Raw genomic sequence first — 20000 nt, 5'->3', positions numbered from 1 at the left:
ATAGGTTGATATACTGAGGAATAAAAAAGGGAAACAATAGCCACTGAGTGTGAGCTTATATGTCAAAAAATACATATATTATCACCGTATTCAAACGAAGAGTAATTTATAAAGGCAGGTGCTGGTAGGAGCGGACGTGTTGCCAGCGGATAGCGAGAGTGTTCCTCCCTGCTGAGGCGCCCGGGAGATGCTCTGACTCCTTCTCAGACAACGTTAAAAATGTTCGACCTGCAGCCGAGGCAGCCCGTGCAACTTGCCAAAGAGCTGCATGTTTCACTGATTGCAGAGGAGTTCATCAGTTTTACTGTCCCCTGCCCCCAGGGACACCAGACCCTATTAGTTGTGCTGATCTGCTTCGTATAGTTCATAAGGAAAGATCTGAATTAACACACAGCTTAATTCTTGTTAGAATCAGTTAATCAACTTGTGGCTTTGCCATTCAAATGAATGATGCGTCTCACTCAGGGGCAAAATAAATGTTATATCCCCACACACGCACTTTGTCATTCCTTTGTCTGTGGGTTGTCTGCAGGCTCGCGTGCTCTGGACTGGATGCTTTGGACACAGGAGTGTTACTTAATATTAAGATGAACACAATACGCCAACCCCTCTGTCACCAGCTCGAGAGATACGCGTTAGGGTTGTGTGCGAGACACCTTAGTGGCTTTGTCGCGTGTGAGACACCACCTTAGTGGCTTCGTCATTGTCCTTATCTGCTGAATTTCTTCCTCTTCTGCTTCAGGGCCTCTCACGGGCTCCTTCAGTCTCCAGTGCAGACATCGGCTTTTGCGTTTAAACCTTGGGGAACGCTTGCTGTCCTTTGTCAGATTTATACAAGAAGGGTTGGGGATTTTGAATATTAATTTAAGTCTGGATGGATAGCGTCATTTTGGACAAAGCCCTTTAGTCTCTGGCCTGTTCGTGGAAGTAAATGATGCAGAAATCGCAGCAATTGTACCAAATTATTCTACTGCAGATTTTGGCCTGGCATCTTGCAGCATCAGGGGAGTGGAGTGGGACTGCTACTGTGATACTGGGAGGGTGGATGAGTTTCACAGCAGAAAAGCAGCTGGGGAAAACCAGCTGGAATAGACCCCAGGAAACATGGACTGAGAAATGGTCTGGAAGCAAAAAGAAGAAAAAACAGTAGAAATCATTCATGAGAAGGGAACAGGAGCTGGAGCAGTTTAAAACCAGAACATTATTAAAAATAGTGACAGCAGAGCAGAGTAGGAATAAGATAAACAGGAGGAACAGCTCACCAAAACAATACAGAAAAATCATCCCTGTATTAGCAGCACCGCACAGGCCAGGAGTTGTGCAAGAGCAAGGGCAGCGAGTCTAAGGGGAATGAGCGGGCGAGGGACAGAGCGGTCCCGACGGGGTGGGCGCAGGGCTCCCGCGGCCAGGGACCCCTGCCCCTCCCGCCGCGGGGACCCCCGAGCGCAGCGTTGCTCTCCCTGGCCACATGCTCAGGCAGCAGCACGGGTGGCCGGAGCCGTGCCAGGGCTGTCCCCAGCACGCTTGTGCCAGCCCAGGGACGTGCCGGGACGATGTGTGGTGTTGTCAAACCATGCTCATCTGTGGACCTCTGAACAGGCAACAGAAATAATTTAAAGAGATGATGAGACATTTTTATTATTCCCATGAAATGATATGGAATTATAGTTTTAAATGAAGGTGACAGGTTTAAAATGTGTATTTTAGAGGAAAATTAATGCTGTGGTTTCTTGAGTCTGGAAGGTTGGCCAGTCAGGGGGTCACCTCCCGCTGTGCATGGGGTTCAGGACACCAAGGGTGAAATCTGTTTGTAGGGGAGCGGCTGCAGTTCTCAGCTAGTGCAGAAAGCAGCATTGCTGGTGCTCAGCTGCGTGCGTGGCAGCTGTGGGTGGTGCTGCCACGTCTGGCACAGCCCGTTCGGAGCCCGCACCACTGCGAGGAGCGCAGACAGGCGCAGGCGCCCGTGCAAACACGGGGGGTGCCAACGGCAGACCCCTGGGACCCGCTCTATCCAGAGCACGAATACCTGCTCTTAAACAGATTTAAAGAGGTTAATTGGGCTGGGATGTACACAGTTGCATTACATCTCTAATGGTAATGTTGATTCAAGAAGCCACGGCTCTAGTGATTTTTGTACTACTGTAATTATTTTTAAACTTTCTTTTTGGCACTGTTGATAACAGCTTGGCACCATGCCTGCGTGACCTGATTAAACTTACAAATTGTCAGCCTTGATCTATAGGACGCAGAAAAGATTGCTGACTGAGCATCCCTTTGGAAATTCTCGATTTAAAACAAAAATTAGATTTAAAGTGTTGTTCCCAACAACACAGTGCAAGAGCACTGGCGATTTTAAACACATACTCAGTACCCCAGCATCGCAATAGCAACCAAATCCCTGCATGGCAAGGGGAAGTTTAATTCCTTCTTGTCTATCCTCAGTCTGTGAGCAGACACTGTGGAGCGGCGTGTTGCCCTGCAGAGGAGTGGGGCAGCCCTGAGCGAGGGGCCGTCAGAGCCTCCGCACCCCGCTCCCACAGTGGCCATTCCCGAGGCGATGCTCCTAGTTCTGTCTCCACCATTTCCCTCCTCCGATGTGAAATTTCAGCTCCACCTGTGTGGAGCCAGAGGCTGTAGGCACGCATGGAAATGGCTCCGTCCACGGGATTTGTGCCGGTGGGAGACACAGCACCTCCCTGCTTTTCGCCTGAAGTCTCCTGTAGTTGAGCGAGTGGCAGCTTTTTCCCCAGGCATTCTAAACCAACGCTTGGACCTCATAGGAGGGGTGGAATCCAGTGGTGCAAGTCTCCATAAGAGTAACGTGGTGCTTAGATCCATTTGGAAGGAAATGAGAAGCAAATCAATTATTTCCGAATAAATAATGCACTTACTTTTACCACACAGTCTTGCGTCAAAGTGATATAATGTATAGGATAATGCCAGCCTTGCGTAGATTTAGCTAGGTCTTGGAAAACAAGCGGAAGGCGTATGTCTCTGTACTCATGCGAATGCTCCTTTAATACTTACAATGAAGCGTTTAAAAATTCTGCAGGGTCCTTTAAAAGCCTCGTGAAGATGTTCCTGCTCTGTATCGGAACCGTGAGGGTCCTGCAGCACTGCCGTCACCCCATGGCACCTGCCTGGGCTGCGGTTCACGGGACCTGCCTCGGAGGCAGGTGCCCATTCGGGTACCGCCGCAGGGATGGAGGAAGGGCCGCGGGCAGGTCCGGTCCCCGCGGCCCCGCGGGGCAGGAGGGCTCTGCAGGAGGGCCCCTCGCAGGCGTGCAGCGAGCGGGCAGCGGCCGGGCAGATGCAAGAAATACTGACTGTGTTTTCTCTTGTTCTCTCTTTTCTGCCCAAGGTTTGAGCATCCGAGGAGCCCAGGAGGAAGACCCTCCCGATCCCCAGCTAATGAGACTAGACAATATGCTTCTGGCAGAAGGAGTCTCAGGTCCGGAGAAAGGTGGGGGATCGGCGGCAGCAGCTGCAGCCGCAGCAGCCTCTGGAGGGTCTTCAGATAACTCTATTGAACACTCAGATTACAGAGCCAAATTGACCCAGATCAGACAAATCTATCACACAGAGCTGGAGAAATATGAACAGGTCAGACATCAGCCTCTCAGTTGTACGTGTACCTGCCGCTGCTCTCCTCCGCACCTCCGCTTGCCGGCGCCCGCCGCTGCCCAGCTCCGGACCACATCCCCTCCTCCCCTTCCCCACCCCTCTACCCCGTAAAGAGCCATGATGCTACGGGAGTCCGTCGGGCTTTGAGGAGCCGCTCGCTGGACCCAGGACGCATGTCTTGCATGCCTGAGTGTTTTCTGTTGTCTGTAACCGCATAAAAGCAACACCCGAGCCCATGTTTCTCCCCTTCGAGCCAGCCCAGAGAGGGAGAGACGGGGAGAGCTGTCTGTCACTCGGTGCCACTTTCGTGCCCCGTGATGCAGTGTTGCAAGGCTGGGTCTGGCGAGTCGGGGAGCGCAGGCAGGCGAGGGCCGTGCTGCCGATCTCAGCCCACGGGCTCCCGGAGCAGGCGGCAGGAGGCTCCGGTGCAAGGCTCGGCCACGGCGGGTCGGCTGTAGCAGGTTGCAAGGGAGTAGCCAGCGAGGCGCCGGCACAGCGCCTGGCCCAGGCTTCGGGAGCTGCCGCTACGGATAGGAAGTATGGAAATCCCGGTTCAGGTGGACACCGGCACTGGGTGTCTTTGTTCTGATTGAAGAGCGTGCTGCAGAGACCCGTGGGTTTACGTTCACCGCTGGGACCTGGTGACCCGCCACATTTGCCACGCCGATGGCACGGGGTGTGTTTGCCATGTGCTGCCGGCTGGTGCTGGGCGCAGCGTGGCTCCTGCCCCTGGGGAGGGGGGCTGCGCCACCCCGGGTTCCCTGTAATCCATGGGAGAGACTGCTCTGCCTCCTCTCCGTTCTGGTTTTGCAAGGAACAACGGCATCAAAGGAGACGGGGCAGGGAAGAATGGCACGAGAGACCCCTGGCCCTCACAAGCCTCAAGCGATGTCTTCATTTTCCCCTCCCAGAGGTGTCCTAATAAAGCTTGTAAACCCTGAGCCTAATCAGCTCAGCGAACCTCATCAGCTGGTGGTTTCCTGACCTGAGCTGGGGAAGTCCTGCACTTGCCCCCAGCCCATCACGGCAAAGCGTCAGGCTGTACAGACCAAAACCACAAAAGAGATGTGGAGGCAGTGATAAAACCGCTTGAAACTGCGAGGGCGAGGAGAAGCGTGCACCGTGCTGCCCGGCTCCTTCCTCAGCCCCTACGCTCGGCCTTGGCATGCTTCCCCTCCCTGCCTCACCAGCGTAAAGCGGGGCCCGGGTGCCTCGATAACTCTTTATTTTAGAGTTTCCCTTTTTTTCGTGTGAAGATGCTCTGAAAGGTCTCTGGCCACTTTGCTTTGCTTTTTTATGCCACCAGAAACAAAGGCACGGTCTGTGACAGGCCGTGCCGACGCAGCCGACCGGTGCCCGCCGAGCGTCAGCGGCGGGCGGAAGCGATGGGGTGGTGGGGAGTAGGCGTGGGGCACCCGTGGAGCCTGGAGGAGGAGCGGGGGGACGGCGCCCACCGGCACAGTCCACGCAGCATCCCGCTGCAGATGCTGGCGGGACCACGGCCTGGGCGGCACAAGGCTGGCGTTGAGGCCGGCATGGTTCAGGTGCTGGTGGCACGGCGCGGCTCAGGTGCCGGTGGCACTGCCTCATCTGTGCCGCCTCTTTCACTGCGTTGTTCAATTGGTGAACACATAGCTGAGCAAATAACTGACAGGGTCTTTGTGCAAATCTCCTTTTCTCCCTCAAACGAACCCCTCCCCGCACCCTCCAAGGACCCCAAATGTCCTGCGCGGACCCTTGGGCTCTCCTTGCACCGCAGGGCCCCGGCGTGCAGCCTGGAGCGCTGAGATGGGGATGGCCGTCGGATTAACGAGCACCATTCAGCAGGAGCGTGTCTTATAAAAAACCACAGGGACACAGGCTGGAGATAGATCTGGGGCCAAAGCAACTGCAGGTCGGTGCTTGCAGCCGTTTCCTGGCAAGTGTCCTTTGACTCTAATAAGTTTAATGATGTGGGGGAAGCGGTAGCATTTTTAGCCCTGTAGCTCCATTTACAAAGGTTTCGGCTGAAATGTCACAGCCATCCGTCCACACCACGGGGAACTTTGGAGGATGCTCAAGTGCTGCTAGGAGAAGGAAAGAGAGGTGGAGCTGCTCTGAAACATGTACGCTTCCCTGTTGATCCTGACACCCAGCAACGTCTGCTCTACGGAAATATGATAATTTCCCCAGCCTTGCCGCAGACCGTCTCCTGCCGGTTTGTCTCAACGCAGCGCCTGTCTCCGCAGCCGAGAGGCAGCCAGGACTTTGCATCTCTGCCTCCAGCGGCTGCAGGTTCCCGAGAGGCGGGTGCCCTCCTGCAGCCGGGGAGCAGCTCAGCCCCCACGCGGGGGCACCTGCCCGTGCGGGGGGAGCAGCTCCCGCCATCTCTCTCCCGGCGCAGGCGCTCCTGCGGTCCCGCTGCAGCCGGCAGCAGGAACCAGAGCGGCCTCCTGGAGACGCTTTCCAGGCAGAGTTTGATCCTGATATTTGTTGCCAGTTAGGGGAATGCGCCTGGGAAAAAAAAAAAAAAGAGAGAGAAATGGAAAGTGTGTCACGCCATCACACAGCTCTCCCCTCGCCGTGCGCTGGGAGAAATGGCCGTACACAGGCAGCTCCTTCCATAATTTACAGCTACTATAATAGAGATGACATATTGAAAGCTATCTTCTATAATTACACTGAAATACATTTTTTGCTGTAGGCAAAAGTACTGTAAGGGTCCCAGGTCTCCCGGAGCAGCTGGGAACCTGCTTCCTGAGTTCATAGATGTCTTCTGAATTCACCCCAAATTGGGGAGAAGTGTGGCTGCTCGGAAGACACCACCAGCCCCACGGAGCTCTGGCTGGCACCGTGCCCCTGAAGACTGTTTTGGGCCATTTCCTCTTTTTTTCTTGCGCTCGTCTGAGGAGTCTTGATGAAGCATTAAGGCTCGCAGGAGCATCCCCGCTCCTACAAGGTTTCTGAGCAGGTTAACAAGGCCATCACTTATGACCTGACATTATTAATAATGTCTCAGGCACCAAGCAGAGGCCTGAAAAATAGTACTGAAAAAGGGATCAAGGAGCTCGGACGCTATAAATAAACAAGAGAAAACAAGACAAAGCATCAGAGTCTTCTGAGCTTACTTCCACTCTGCTGCACTGAAGTAGCTCTGCAGATGGGAGGTGCTGGCAAAGATAAATTAAAACCAGGCTCTCTAAGTTGCTGTAACCAAACGAAGTCTCATCAAGCAGTTCAAGTAAATTCAGGGAAGGATTTTTGCTTCTTGAAAGCAAGAAACTCACTTTAGCTTTGGAAAATCCAACTTTTGGTACTGTATTTGTGGAGAAATATTTCTCATAGAAAAGACATATCTGAAAAGATTTTTAATGCAACAGTTGCCATTTTTATTGTACTTTAAAATTGAATTCCCCAGATCTGCAATCAAGGGAGCACATGGCAAGCTGTGTGCCTGAAATGTTCTTTCAGTGCCAAACACTTGGATTCAGCTGTATCTTTGGGACAGTCAGAGCCGCTCTCTCGACTCAGGGAGCGAGTTGCTGCATTTCGGCGCCTACATTACCTTACCTCTGTGCATCATTTACTGGGCGAGCCAACGCTGGGGCTTTTGCCGTCGGTCGGATGGCTGAACCCAAGCTTCTGCATGCTAAGATTGTCCAGGCAGCTCAGCAGACGGCAGGCGGGAAGGATGCGGTCCCGGTGCAGCGAGGCCGGCTGGAGCAGGCACCGGTGCCCGGCTGCCTCCCTGCTCGGGCCGGGGGCTGCCGCGCTTCCCTGGGGGCTCGGAGCCCGCTCTCGCGCTGGGCGGGCGAGCTGCTGTGCCGGGTCTTTGGGATGGGAGGGGGAGAAACGGGTCACCCGGGACAACTCCTGCTCTCCCTGGGCGAGAGCAGGGTGGCCGGGAGCGCTCAGGGCAGCGTCCCCTTCTCTTCAGCGTGGCGAGAGGGGACGGCAGCTGGTCACCTCCGCGAGCTTTGCTGCCTGAAATGTCAAAACGGAAAGGAACTATGCAAATGAGAAGCGAGGATGAGATGTGTCGAGCTCCTTAACCTGGAGCTCAGAAAGTCTTGAGAAAGTCAGGGAGCAGCAGCTGGCGGGAGCGTCGTGTCTGCGCTGGCGTGGAGCGGCGGTGAGCTGGCGCAGCCTCCGCGGTACCGTGACCTCGGCACGCTCGGCGGTGGCAGGCGGAGGGCATCTGCACCGAGGCTCACCGAGCCTCGCCAAAGCGCTGCCGCCAAACGGGTGCTGCAAGGATGTAAATTAGCCTGTAATTTACTTTCAGTAGTGTAAAGAAAAAAAAAATCACTTTGCCTGAAGTGTATGCATCTTTCTTAAGGGTGTACCCAGATTTTAATTATCTAAATGTAAATACTTAACGAATTTTACTTAGAGTAATGAGCTAAAGTGCACACTACATAAATGAGATGTTCTAATTAATCATGTATGAACTACTGGTTTAAAGAAAAGCTATGTGAATTCTGTGAATGTTGGGCTATTGCCAAATTGCTAATCAGCATTTGCATTCATAGATGGCTTCACTTAATAAGTTGTGAGACGTTCAGCAAATGTTATAGGAAATTATGAGTTTTTAGATGCATAAACTTTTCACTTTTAACTCTTTCCCTCGCACAATCTATTGAAATGCAGGAGAAAATGTAATTGTCAGACAAATTACGTAGATATTTTTCAACCTGGCTTTAGAAGAAAAAGGGGAGCTAGAGTCAAACTGATACGTAACGTATGGGGTCTGGACGAGATCATGCAGTGTTTCCTCCGTGTGATTTACTGGCTGCTGAGCATCGTGCTCGTTGCCCATTAACGTTAGATGCACAAGAGCAAAATCCTGTGGCCTTACTTGGCTGTGATCGCAGCCCAGCAGCGCGTTACGACGGCTGGCCCTTCCGCAGCCAACGCGCAGACCTCCTGCAGACGCGTCAGCCTTGCATACATCCACCTTCGTCTGATAAGGGTTTGGGGAGCAGAGAGCAGTTTGCCTTGCGCTGCCCGCGGACCCTGCGGGAGCCAGCACGTCACCCGGCCCCTCTCCGCTTCCCAGGACTCCCTCAGGACGGGGGTAGGTTAGTGCCCAAAATGTGCTCAAATATAGGGCTGGCCCCCGGGAAGGGATTAGCCCCGTGGCCACCACGCAGCTCTGCCTAGCAGGCAGCAGTCCTGGGGTTTGTTTTGGAAAGAGATAAGGGAGACGTAAATCAGCAGAGTTAGTGGCAGCTTCCAGCCTGCGTGGGGGAAGCCGGGATGCCAGCGTGACAGCCACTTGGTCATGCGGAGGCTCGGATCAGGTGGCGTCTGTTGATGATGCAGCCTGGAGAAGTTTATATCAGCGTGTCCATTCACCTGCGTCGTCAGGGACTGATAATTGATGGCTCCTCGTGCCTCCCCTCCTTCAGCGCCTTGGCAGCACGGCACGGGCCAGGCTCGGGCACGGCTTTGCCGAAATCCGCCCTCTCAGGGGACGCACACGGTGCCTCAGAAAGGTCTAGAGCTCCTCACCTCCTGCGGGGTGTTAACCCTGCCCGCTGCCTGCGCGGGGCTCGGCGGCTTGCAGGACAGGCAGCCCTTGCCAGGTTTTGCTCGCTTGGCTGCTGAGCGTGTGCCGGTCCCCGCTCACATCCCCCTCCTGCCCGCAGCCGTTACAGGCGCTGACCCCGACCTCTCCTCTCCGCTGCGGTCTGGCTGGGGACACGGGGACCTTGAAAGGGATAAGTGTGGAAGGAGCTGTGCCGCGGTTGCTCAGCTCCCCTGGCTGCCGCGGGACGGTCCCGGCTCTCACGGACAGGGTGTGCGTGATCTGTTCCCGCGGCCGCGCACGTGTGGAGGGGACGGGGCTGCGCGAGGGTCCCCCAGCCCCCCCCAACAGCCAGGCCCGAGCTTGTGTCCTTGTGGGATGGCACAAAACAATTTCTAAGCCTCTCCTTCCTTCACAGGCATGTAATGAATTTACCACACATGTGATGAACCTTCTCAGAGAACAGAGCCGGACACGTCCCATTTCTCCCAAGGAGATTGAAAGGATGGTGGGCATCATTCATCGAAAATTCAGCTCCATCCAGATGCAACTCAAACAAAGTACTTGTGAAGCAGTAATGATTTTAAGATCAAGGTTCCTCGATGCCAGGTAAGGCAGAGGCGAGTGCCCCCGGCTCTTTCTGGGGGGGAAAGGCCAATTGCCTGGCCCTGCTGGAACCCATGTCCCCGCGTGGGCAGGGACCTGCTGGGAGAGGCTGGTCTGCCCCAGCGAAAGCCCAGGGCCCTTGTCCTTCACCCAGCAGCTGCTGTGAAAGTGGGGGTTTCCTGCACAGAGCTTTCATAAACAGCAATGTGTTTTCTACATATTTTAGTGCAAAGACTAAGCTTGTTTACCCAATGCTTGATTGTTTACCCTGCTCGTATGGGAGTCACATGGGATTTGTGCGAAGGGCTGTTTTGTCACCCCAGCAGTTATTTAAATGGCTGCTGGTACCGACGTCTCGCAGCATAAGGCCAGCCTTGCAAAATACTGACCCTGTAATGGAAGAGCTAAGTTCTCTGGGAGGGACGTGCCCACGGGCTGTGGCTGATGCTGGGTTAGCAGCTGCACACGCCCGAGGTAAGAAGGGCAGCGATGCTTCCGAAAGCCAGATCTGCTGGCCCGTCTCCCAACAAGCTGTTGCCTGACTGGGGCGCGGGAGAAGGCAGCACCTTCCGAACCGCTCACAGCCGGCACGCATGTCCCTCGGACACCTGTGTCGCTGCCGGAGCTCGGAGCCTGTCCCCGCAGCCCGCCAGCCTCCAAAGCAGGCTGCTCGTTCTGCAGGCTGCGAGGAAGCAGGCAGGCGGGGATTTGGAGGGGGTTTATAGGCACAGCCAGGTTTGCTTGGAAGCCCTGATGAGGTGGGATATCGATCCCCAGCCCCACGCCTTTCGCAGGGATCCCCTCCGCAGAGTGGGACCCTGGCAGCTGTCAGAGCCCGGCAGAGCAGGAGCTGAGCCCGGCAGAGCGGGGAGGAGCAGCAGGCACCATGCAGAGCCTCCCTTCAGCAGCTAGCTCATGCTTCACACCTGAAAGCTGTGAGGAGCTAAACAAGAGCAAAATAATTTTATTAACAAGGAGGTCACTGGCAGGTGTGGCAAATTAGGGTAATTACAAACAGTTGGAGGAAACGTCTATGGAGAGCTGGAGTAACTGCAAAAGGTAAAGCTTGCAGATGCACATTTTAAAGTGATTTCTTTAAAAAGGAGGAAGGTAAATAAGGCAAAATGAGCGGAAGCACAGTAATGAGATAAACATAGCTCTAGGGAGAGAGTCTGCCTGCTCCAGGATACAGTGTAGTTAGCAGCATCGTGATACCGCTGGAAGAGAGCGCTGGGGATTGCCGCTCGGCTGCCTGCTGGCCTCGGGCGCAGGCAGTTTGATTGCAACCAGCCCTGAGGGGAAGGGAGCTCTGAAGGAAATGTTTAACCGGCACTTTCCAGAGGACGTTCTGGGGAGAAGGAGAGCAGCCGACGGCGGCTCGGAGGCAAGGCACCGCAGCTGTGCAGACGCTGCCGCTGTAACCCGTGCGGCGGGAGCGCAGCGGCGGGCCGGCTGCCTGCTGTGCCGCAGGGGCTCTGCTGCTCCCTGCCCGGCGCTGCCTCGCCGCTGGGCCCGCTGGAGCACGTGCCAGGCGGAGCGCTCCGGAAAGGCTTCGGTTTCTGGCCAGGCTGCGTGCCGTGGAGCCCGTCCCACGCGGCGTGAGAGCCTGGGCCCTGCTCAGCCCTCAGCAGGAGGGTGTACAGATGGGTCTCCCTTGCAAAGCCCTGAAAGCCACTTGCTCACGGAAGCCAATTAGCTCAATGAGTGCTATGTAAGGACACGGCAGGGAGGCCACCCCGTCCTTTTCCGCTGTGCTCACCCCAGGCACCTGTGCAGAAGCCCCAGCTGACCCGCCGCTAAAGGGAGCGAGGTTCGCGAAGCTGTCGTCAGCGCAGAGCGATTTAGCAGCCGGGAAGTTCAGCCTGGGTTGCGTACTTGGGTGCGGAGGGGCTGCAGGCAGGCCGCCCGGCTCAGCGCCCTGCTTTGCCTTTCGCTTCATCGTGTTTTCTGCCACAGCACACAAAAGTGGCCAGTGCACCCACAGGATGAAAGCCCACGTGGAGGTGGACGGCCAGAAGCGGAGTCCAGACCCTTGCAGGGCTGGATGTAGGAACGCGGGCGCTGCAGCCCACTGCCCGCTCTGCACGGCGTCAGGGCAGAGCCCGGCCCTGGTGGAGGGCTGGCCCGAAGGGATCGGGGTACTGAGACAGTGCTGTCGTGTTGCCGTGTGCTGCAGCACGGGCATGTGAAACAAGGGTTGCTTCCACCCCAGCTGACCCTGTTAGAGACCTCTCTGCATCTGGAAGAACAGCTGTGGTTTTCTTTTCTCATTTCAGGCGGAAAAGGCGTAACTTCAGTAAACAAGCCACAGAAATCTTGAATGAGTATTTTTACTCCCACCTCAGTAACCCCTACCCCAGTGAAGAAGCCAAAGAAGAGCTGGCAAAGAAATGCAGCATCACAGTATCGCAGGTAAGCAGCGGGTGGGAGCGGGTCCCAGCCCTCACCCCTCCGCACCCCAGGCAGCGCGTCGACCTCCTGGCTCCCCTTGCAAAGCTGCCATCTGCCTCTGGGCTCTGGCATGTGCTTCTAACGGAGGCGTGCGATACGGAGCAGGTCCCTGCCCAATGTAATCCCTTCAAATTTGCATTGTTGACCATGATAAAGTTCGGCAGGGTGGTGGAACATGACTAAACTCTGCAGGAAAGGCGGTGTGCCTGCAGGTGGCTGGGGTTGTGCTGGGGTAAAAAGAGCGTGCGTACAAAGATGAAGATAGAAATAAAAAGGCTATAAGGTTAGCACTCTACATCAGCTTTCTTTCTGTGTAGTCGGTAAGATTCCTTGCTGAGCTTTACTGTCTGTTATTAATTCGTTACAACTTAGCACTATTTCAGGGGAAGGACAGTTTATCGACAAACATATAGTCTATCTCTATAGGTCAGAATTTCTTTGATTGCTTGAAGTTGTTTTTCTAAGCCAGCCAGAAATTCAGCCTCTCAATACACTGAAGTGACACAAGTGGTTTCTCTGTAGCAAAAATGTATTAGACAGATTTGCTCTTTTTGTCACATATAACAGATGTTACCATGAAGTTAATGCAAGAAAACCAGCATCTCCCTAATCAGAAGTGCTTGCCGTTGTTGGCTACAGCTCCTTTCTGTATAGGCCAAAGTACATTTACAGCTCTGGACTGGTGTCTCACAGTGATGTTCAGGCCAATGACACTGCTCCATCGAGCTTTCCTTCACCTTTCCCTCACCAGATAGCTTAAAAAGCAAAACAACACTCTGCACATTTCTCGTGGCCTGTACATTTGACAGAAAACCAGATTATTCCCACAGCAAATCTGGCTCATGCAGCTTGGGCAAGGTTGCACTTGGGTGGCAGGGAAAACTCACCAGCAGTTTCCAAGTTCTCCAGCCACCCCATTGCCCATTGCGAGGGCTGGTGTGCCATCTCCTCCCAGCTCCATTGGCTCCACTTATCAATATTTCAGGTCCTTTAGAGGAACAATGCCTGCGGCGAATGTGTTAACTATTAATGATTGCAGGCTGCAGTATTGGCATTATTAGCAATGCAACCTTTAGCTTTATAATTAAGACCTGAGTTGAGATTTACTTTATAGGTCTCCCTTGAATGCATGAAAACTTCAGGCACTTTATTGAAGACTTTCAAATGAAAGGCCACCCAGCTCCCCCAAATTTGATATTACTTAACTGACTTTGGATGCACCCTCAGTACAAACCCTAGCAAAACTGCCCTATGACATGAGAGGCCAGCAGACACATGTGTGTGCCTTGCTCTCTTCTTGCTGATTCCTTGGCATGCAGCACATTCTGTGCTCCAAGCAGGGTGGGAAGTGCCTGTGCCCGTTGCCGGGGGAAGGTAAGGGATGGAGATGGGGACAGTTTCTCCCAGTCCATTTGTGAGTGGCTGTGGTGACGGGCAGGAATTTTTGGGGGGAGATTCAGCACCAAACTCATTCCCTCTCACATTGCTCCTTCATCGCTGTTAGCACCACGCAAGTGACTGCAGCCTTAGCAGGTACAGGTGCAGCTGTGGTGGCTGCTGGGCAGCTCTTCCGTGCCCACAGGCATCCCTGCGGCTGCTGTGGGTGCCTGCAACCAGCCAAACAGCCCGAGAGCACATGAGTACCTGGGCACCTCGGTCTGCAGCCCTCTGTCTCGTTGCTGGTTTCAGTCCTCTTGGCATGAGATGCTTTATAGCAATTCCTCCAGTAAGTGGTATCCAAAAATCTTCCCACGTGAGCCACAGCAGCCTGCTGTGTATTTAGGAGAGGCAACGCCATCAACACCAACTTGGAGAAACCAAAAGTTCTTCAGTTCTGCTGGCAAAATGTAATTGGGAGAGATTACATGGTAGGGAGCACAACAGACCTGCTGAAGAGAAGTTTTTTGTCCACCCAGCAGACGGTGAATTGTGCCTGGCAGAGAAGGAGTTAGTGATCCCACAGAGTGGACAGATAAAAAGCTAGATCTAGATAGGGCTGAAGTGACTGAAGGAAATGAGATGGAACATTTGAGAAGCCATAACTGATTGCTTCTAGTGCTAATAGATCTGATTTCTTTCTTAATTGGGTGTTTGATAAGATTTAATGTATATGTTGTAGAATGAAATAAAAGGCAGGCAGATGATCCAAAAGTGTAGCAGCAGCAGCAGCAGTAGTGAGCCTGTTACATGAATATAGGTTTGTCTCTTTAATATTTGATACAAGCATGAATTAGTTGTTTCTTGAATCCATTAGGAATTCTGAGTGAGTGATGGGAGTCGCCGCATTGCGTCCGCTGTAGGACCACGTACAGCATCCTGAGCTTTGCAGGGTGACGTTTTCCAGCCTGGAGCAAGGGCAGCGCTGACCACGCAACTTGGGCACTAGCTGCCAGAGATGCAGGTTTGGGGCCATGGCCGGAGCTTCACTCTGGCAAGATATTATAAATGGCTAGGAAAACCTCTGGATGATGGGAAAGCCTGAAAACGGGGCAATGTATCATCTAATGGGAGAGGAGCATGTACGTGAGAGAGGGAGTGCCTGTGATCAGCTGGTTGCTTAAGTTCCTGATAGATCTGCTGTCACAACTAGAAAATGTGAATACTGTGGATATCCTAATCTTTGATTTTCAAAGGCACTTCCAAAGGCCGCACAGCAGGACTGCAGGGTTAGTTGGTATTTACTAGGTCAAACTGGGCTGGAGTTGTCTTTCTTTGTGCTGAAAAATGTATATATTTTTGAGGCCATCTAGCAGAAAAGCTCTGAGCAAGCACTGTAAAATAGCCCAGTGCACACTGCTCTCGTGGTTGGCAGCAGAAGTCAGAGGATGCAATCCAGAAATCAGGGGCGAATTGAGCAGTCATTTAAAATACTGGCAGGAGTAGCATCGCATGGGATAAGCAATGGCATCCAAGCGAGTGACTGAGCTACACCTTGCACAGGGCTTTTATGAAAAAACTCTGAATGCACGCATTTCCAGCCTCGACCAGGAGTGCCTCCGCCATTGCCATGCCTGGCACTGTGCCCAATTTACCTCCTGTGCTACAAACGTCCTGGAGGTGCAAAGAGCTGGAAAACGAGACCAAAAAAAAAAAAAAAAAAAGTTAACGGATGGCTTTCCAAACTCCTGGAGGTTGTGGTTCATGTTTGATGAAGAGGCTTTGTCCTTTTTCTGGCTGAGCCAGGCTTCCCCTGTAGCCTCTCCTAACAATGATCCAAGGTGTTTCTTGTACTGTCAGTGCCTTGTAAATGCTGGGGGCAGATTCATGGCAGAACATTTTCTCCCTCAAACACTTAATTAGTGACTGGTTTGGGTCGTCCTCCCCCCACATTAAACAGCTCACTGGAAATCTTGCTGCCATAGCACTTTACTGAGCTGCAAAGAAAATTGTCTCCCAGAATCATGTAGTTGCAGATGGGAGATAGATGGTTTCAGTTTTGATATCGGTGTTTAAAATAATATGTAGAGAAGGTTTTTCAAGAAAAGCATAAAGACAAACTATTTACTAAGATGAACACCTCACACAATTTCATTTTTAAGAGTACAGAAAAGGTAATTCTAGGGAAAAAAATGTCCTTAACAGAGAACATCGTCGGCTGTAATTTAGAGCTACCCGATCAGCACGTGTTCGAGGGAGATAAACTGTATCATCTGTTCTCCCCTTACCATGGCTGCGAGGCTGATGTTTTATACTTTTGCAGATGAGCCTCTTTCAGGGTGTCATGAACAACTATCAGTCTATCATATGGGCTATAGAAAGGGCATACTCATTGCTGAAAGCGTGTCAGTGGATTACAGCAATAAAATTTTTCACTGCTTCAAACAAAAGAAGGATGTGGTTGACAAGGGAATATATTTAAAATTCTTTTAAAGAAAGAATGCAGAAGCTGGTTTTCAACACCCCTCCTGCCCCTGCTTCTTCTGAGTCTGTCTGTTTCTGTAAGCAGATTGACGCGGAGAGCTATGGATGTGTAGGCTCTTACCCCTGGCCTTCATATGGGAAGCAAGGAAAAAAAAAAAGGTGCAAGCTTAATTAAATAGTTTCTAGAGTTAAAATTCTTAGTTTTAGATCAGGTACCATAATTGTGCCACACTGATTTTCAAAATTTTTCTATTTTGTGCCATTTGATTAGGTGTGGAACATAAGCTGTGTGCTACAAACACTTGGAAAGACAATGGAAAATTTTCCGTGATCTGTAAATACATAGTTCACTAATTTCAGCAGTGATGCTCTTGTGTCAGCTGCATCTTTTGCAGAACGAGCGCTGATTTATCCCATGAAATCAGCCACTGCCGAGACACGAGGCAGGCCTGCCCCATCCCAAATCCCACATTAGGCATCTTGATGATTTAAGTAATAATTTATTGTCTTTTTATTTAACATTGCAATTAACATGATAAATAAGTGCAACAGTATTGTTTGAAATGTAATATACAATTAAGCCAAATTAATTAATTGGCCTTCAATGATCAGGAGGAGAAAGATGTTCATTGTTTTTTTATGTGAAGAGATAGTTTGTTTTAATGAAAAATGTGTTGTGAAGCAGCTCGTGATGGAGACAACTTTCATTTTTAGGGTGAGCGCGGGGCTGGGCGAGGAGCCAGGGTGCCGTGGCTCCTCTGGGTCCCGGTGCTGACCAGGGAGCAGCCCAGCACCAGCATTCCGGCCCTCCCCAGGACGGGACAGTGCCAGCGGCAAGGGCAGGGCGAGTTGTGCTGCGGACGGGCAGGGGAAGCTGCAGGCAGCCAGCACAGCCCCCCGTGAAAAATGCCATGGCGGTGAATCCAGCCTAAATCCTGCCTGGCACCGCCTCGGCTCCAGCGGTGCCCTGGCCCCGTCCTGGACACATCCAGCTGCCCGTGTTGGCCGTGCACGCCTGGCCGGAGCCCCTGCGTGTCCCCGGGCCACGGCACGCTCTGCTGCAGCCCCTTGCTGATGTATTTCATGGGAGAGCGAAGAGTCCTTCGGCTGGGAGGCAAAGGCACCTGGGCGGTGGCTGCATTACCCCAGCGGGATGCTGTGGTTTCTCGGGGCGGCCACGGCAGCCCCGAATGCTGCGCTCTGCCGGTGCGCAGGGCGTGCGCTTTAATCTCAGAAATAGTTTAACATTTCTGGATATTCACTTAGATGTGGTATGCGGGTTAAACATAACGTACGATCGCTGCTCCTCTCATTGCTTCCAATTAAACCTTGCTTGTTAGTTTAACCTCTAGGTAATCCCATCAAACAATTGATGTCAAGGAAACACTGCCCACAGTGGCTCTGGATGAGTGGCCATTAATTTTAATTGCCTTGATATTAAAGATTAAGAAGTATTGGGACTAGCAGAATGGAAACGATCTGATGTCAAGCAAATCCACTCGTTGAGGCTTCCCCAGGCTGCTGGTGATATTAAAATTTTACTGTGAGAATTAAATAAACCTTTATTAGTGATGGCTGTTGTTTGATTGGTCCAGGGGCGTGCATAAACAGAGGGGTCTCACACACATCCGTGGACAATACAGTTGATGTACAGAGATTCCTCAATTATGAAACTGTTAATAAAGCGTAATCTGATTGTCCACAATAATTATTTGCTAGGTTTCATTAATGTATTATTGCTTCTCTGACTGACAAGGTAATATTAAGTGCAATATATAGAATACGGTGGAGTATTATCTAGGGAACAGAATGTATAAGGTACCTTTCGTATTACCGTTAAAAGCTAGAGGCTTTTCATTAATTGTGCTTAAACAAAAGCTATAGCTGCATAAAATACAGCAGGATTTGTCTCCTTCCTGCAGCGGGGTGCCTTACCGGGCGCTATGATGGAGCACAGGGGTGTGAGAGGTGCCGTAGAGCTGCTGCAGCTCATGGTGGGGTGCAGCTGTGGGGATGCGGGGGCCCTGGGGAGTGTGGGACCCCAGCCCCTGCCTTGCCCCGCACCGGGCGGCTGGGTGCCTCACTGCAGGGATGGCTGATAACCATTATTGTGTTATTACTGGTCCTCTCCCCTTTACCTCTGTGTTGTTGCAGACGCTTTTTTGTCTCGGCAGCGTTGGCCATCGTCCATGTTACAAACTGGGTTTGTTATTTAGGAGCTCTGTTACAGCAGCTGAAGTTAAACAAAGCCACTGAGAAAGATTGTATGAACTTTTCTGAGCGGCTCCAGCCGTGACCTCTGCGTGGGTTAATAGTCAGTGCCCCGTGAGCCATCTTGGCTTCAGTACAGTATCTTCAAAGGGAGATGACAAAGTGACTTTTCAGCCATTATTGATTTATATGATTCCTTTCATTTTCAGCCGACCAAACACGATTCTATGAGTGGGCTGCCAAGGTTGTTCCAGCCCAAAAATAAAGAACAATTGCTCCACTGCCCGCTCGCCCTCGCTCAACCGGACCTTGGTCCTCCTTCAGCAGCTTTCGGGGTCTTGCACTGATTTTGTTGACAAATGGCTCATAGAAGTAGGAGACAATGCTGTACTAAATGTTACAGCAAGCTCCAGGATATGTGTCGTCATCAAAGACTGACCCCTCGTGCATCAGTTTGCCAACAGAAGCAAAGCCAGATCATGCTCATATCTATCGTAATATTTAACTGATCCTCAGTTACTGCTTAGTTAACTGGAGTACCCAGCAGATAAGGGTTGGGGGCGGGGGCACGCGTATTTGCTGGACCGAACATGACATCTCGAAGGGATCATGCTTTGCCAGGTCAAGTGCTTTGTGTCCTTCACCCTTCCCACCTCTCTCCACTGCAGGTGTCCAACTGGTTTGGCAATAAGAGAATCAGGTACAAGAAGAACATCGGGAAGTTCCAGGAAGAAGCCAATCTCTACGCGGCAAAGACGGCTGTGACCGCAGCACACGCCGTGGCCGCAGCCGTCCAGAACAACCAGACAAACTCCCCCACCACACCAAACTCTGGTACGTACCCGGCTCGTGCGATAAAGCATCCCGAAGGGCAGTCCGTAAAGGAAGACCCTCGATGGCGCCCTAGTGAGTTCCGTCGGGCTGAGGAGGCTGCAGCTCCCTAGCAGACCTAGTCGTGGCACGGGGAGTGCTACCAAGCCCGTGGACCTCCAGGCTGGACCGCTGCAAGGGCTGAGCGCTGCCATAGGTGGTCCCAGCAGCTTCGGCGACCAAGCTCCCGCAGCCTTATGGGGGAGCGGAGCGGGGCCCACGTAATTCCCGCAATGGTAACGTCTGCCTGGCTCGGGCTTCTGGCAGCTTCTTTGTTTCCATAGATATTTTAAGCTTTTTCTCATTCAATGAAAATAACACAAAATGAGGCAGAGCTCCAAGTCTGGTTTTGTAGAACTGTTAAATTTATTGTCAAGATAGGAACAAAATAGAGGCATATTTTAGTATGCACTAATTAGAATTTAAACTCTGGGTTGCTTAAAATGGAGTTGATGTTATATGTAGAAATCTAAGGATGCAACTTTTATTTTGGAGTTGCTCTACCACGTGTTCTTCTGCAGTACTTCAAAATTGTCTCACTAGTGTGTTGTTGACATTTTGCAAATCTAAGCGTTAAATTAGTAGGGGAGTTCGTAAAGAGGAAGTCGCTTTTGGGGGCTCCAGAGGCAAAGGCTTCCGCAAAGCACAGATGTGTTTGACACTATTTATGTTGAAGTTTTGCTGCAACTTAGTTGTAGACAACTTTTAAAGGGTATAAAGATCCACAGGGAAAAAAAACTTTAATCAAAAGAAAGTAAGAAAAAGGTTCCTCCTCTGATGGTAATAAATCGGCTAATTAGAAATTAGCAGCCATTTCCTTTTGAAGGAGACATTAAGCACAGGCTCAAAATGAGTTTTTCTCCAAGTG

At 51.9% G+C, this 20000-nt stretch overlaps 1 protein-coding gene across 3 annotated transcripts in view; it reads left to right on the top strand.

The window, feature by feature from the left end:
* The window catches only part of PBX3 (PBX homeobox 3), a 119384-nt gene that overhangs the window by 90549 nt on the left and 8835 nt on the right, over nucleotides 1-20000 (top strand). For all 3 annotated transcript variants that reach the window (XM_052814251.1, XM_052814253.1, XM_052814252.1), the window contains 4 exons: nucleotides 3362-3603; nucleotides 9552-9742; nucleotides 12016-12151; nucleotides 18931-19096. In XM_052814251.1, the coding sequence (XP_052670211.1) occupies nucleotides 3362-3603; nucleotides 9552-9742; nucleotides 12016-12151; nucleotides 18931-19096 (735 nt within the window). The remainder of the gene's footprint in view (nucleotides 1-3361; nucleotides 3604-9551; nucleotides 9743-12015; nucleotides 12152-18930; nucleotides 19097-20000) is intronic.

This window comes from Harpia harpyja, chromosome 19 (assembly GCF_026419915.1).
Source record: "Harpia harpyja isolate bHarHar1 chromosome 19, bHarHar1 primary haplotype, whole genome shotgun sequence".
NCBI lineage: Eukaryota > Metazoa > Chordata > Aves > Accipitriformes > Accipitridae > Harpia > Harpia harpyja.
Note: the sequence above shows the minus strand (reverse complement) of the source record. Positions and strands in the feature narration are given on the sequence as shown.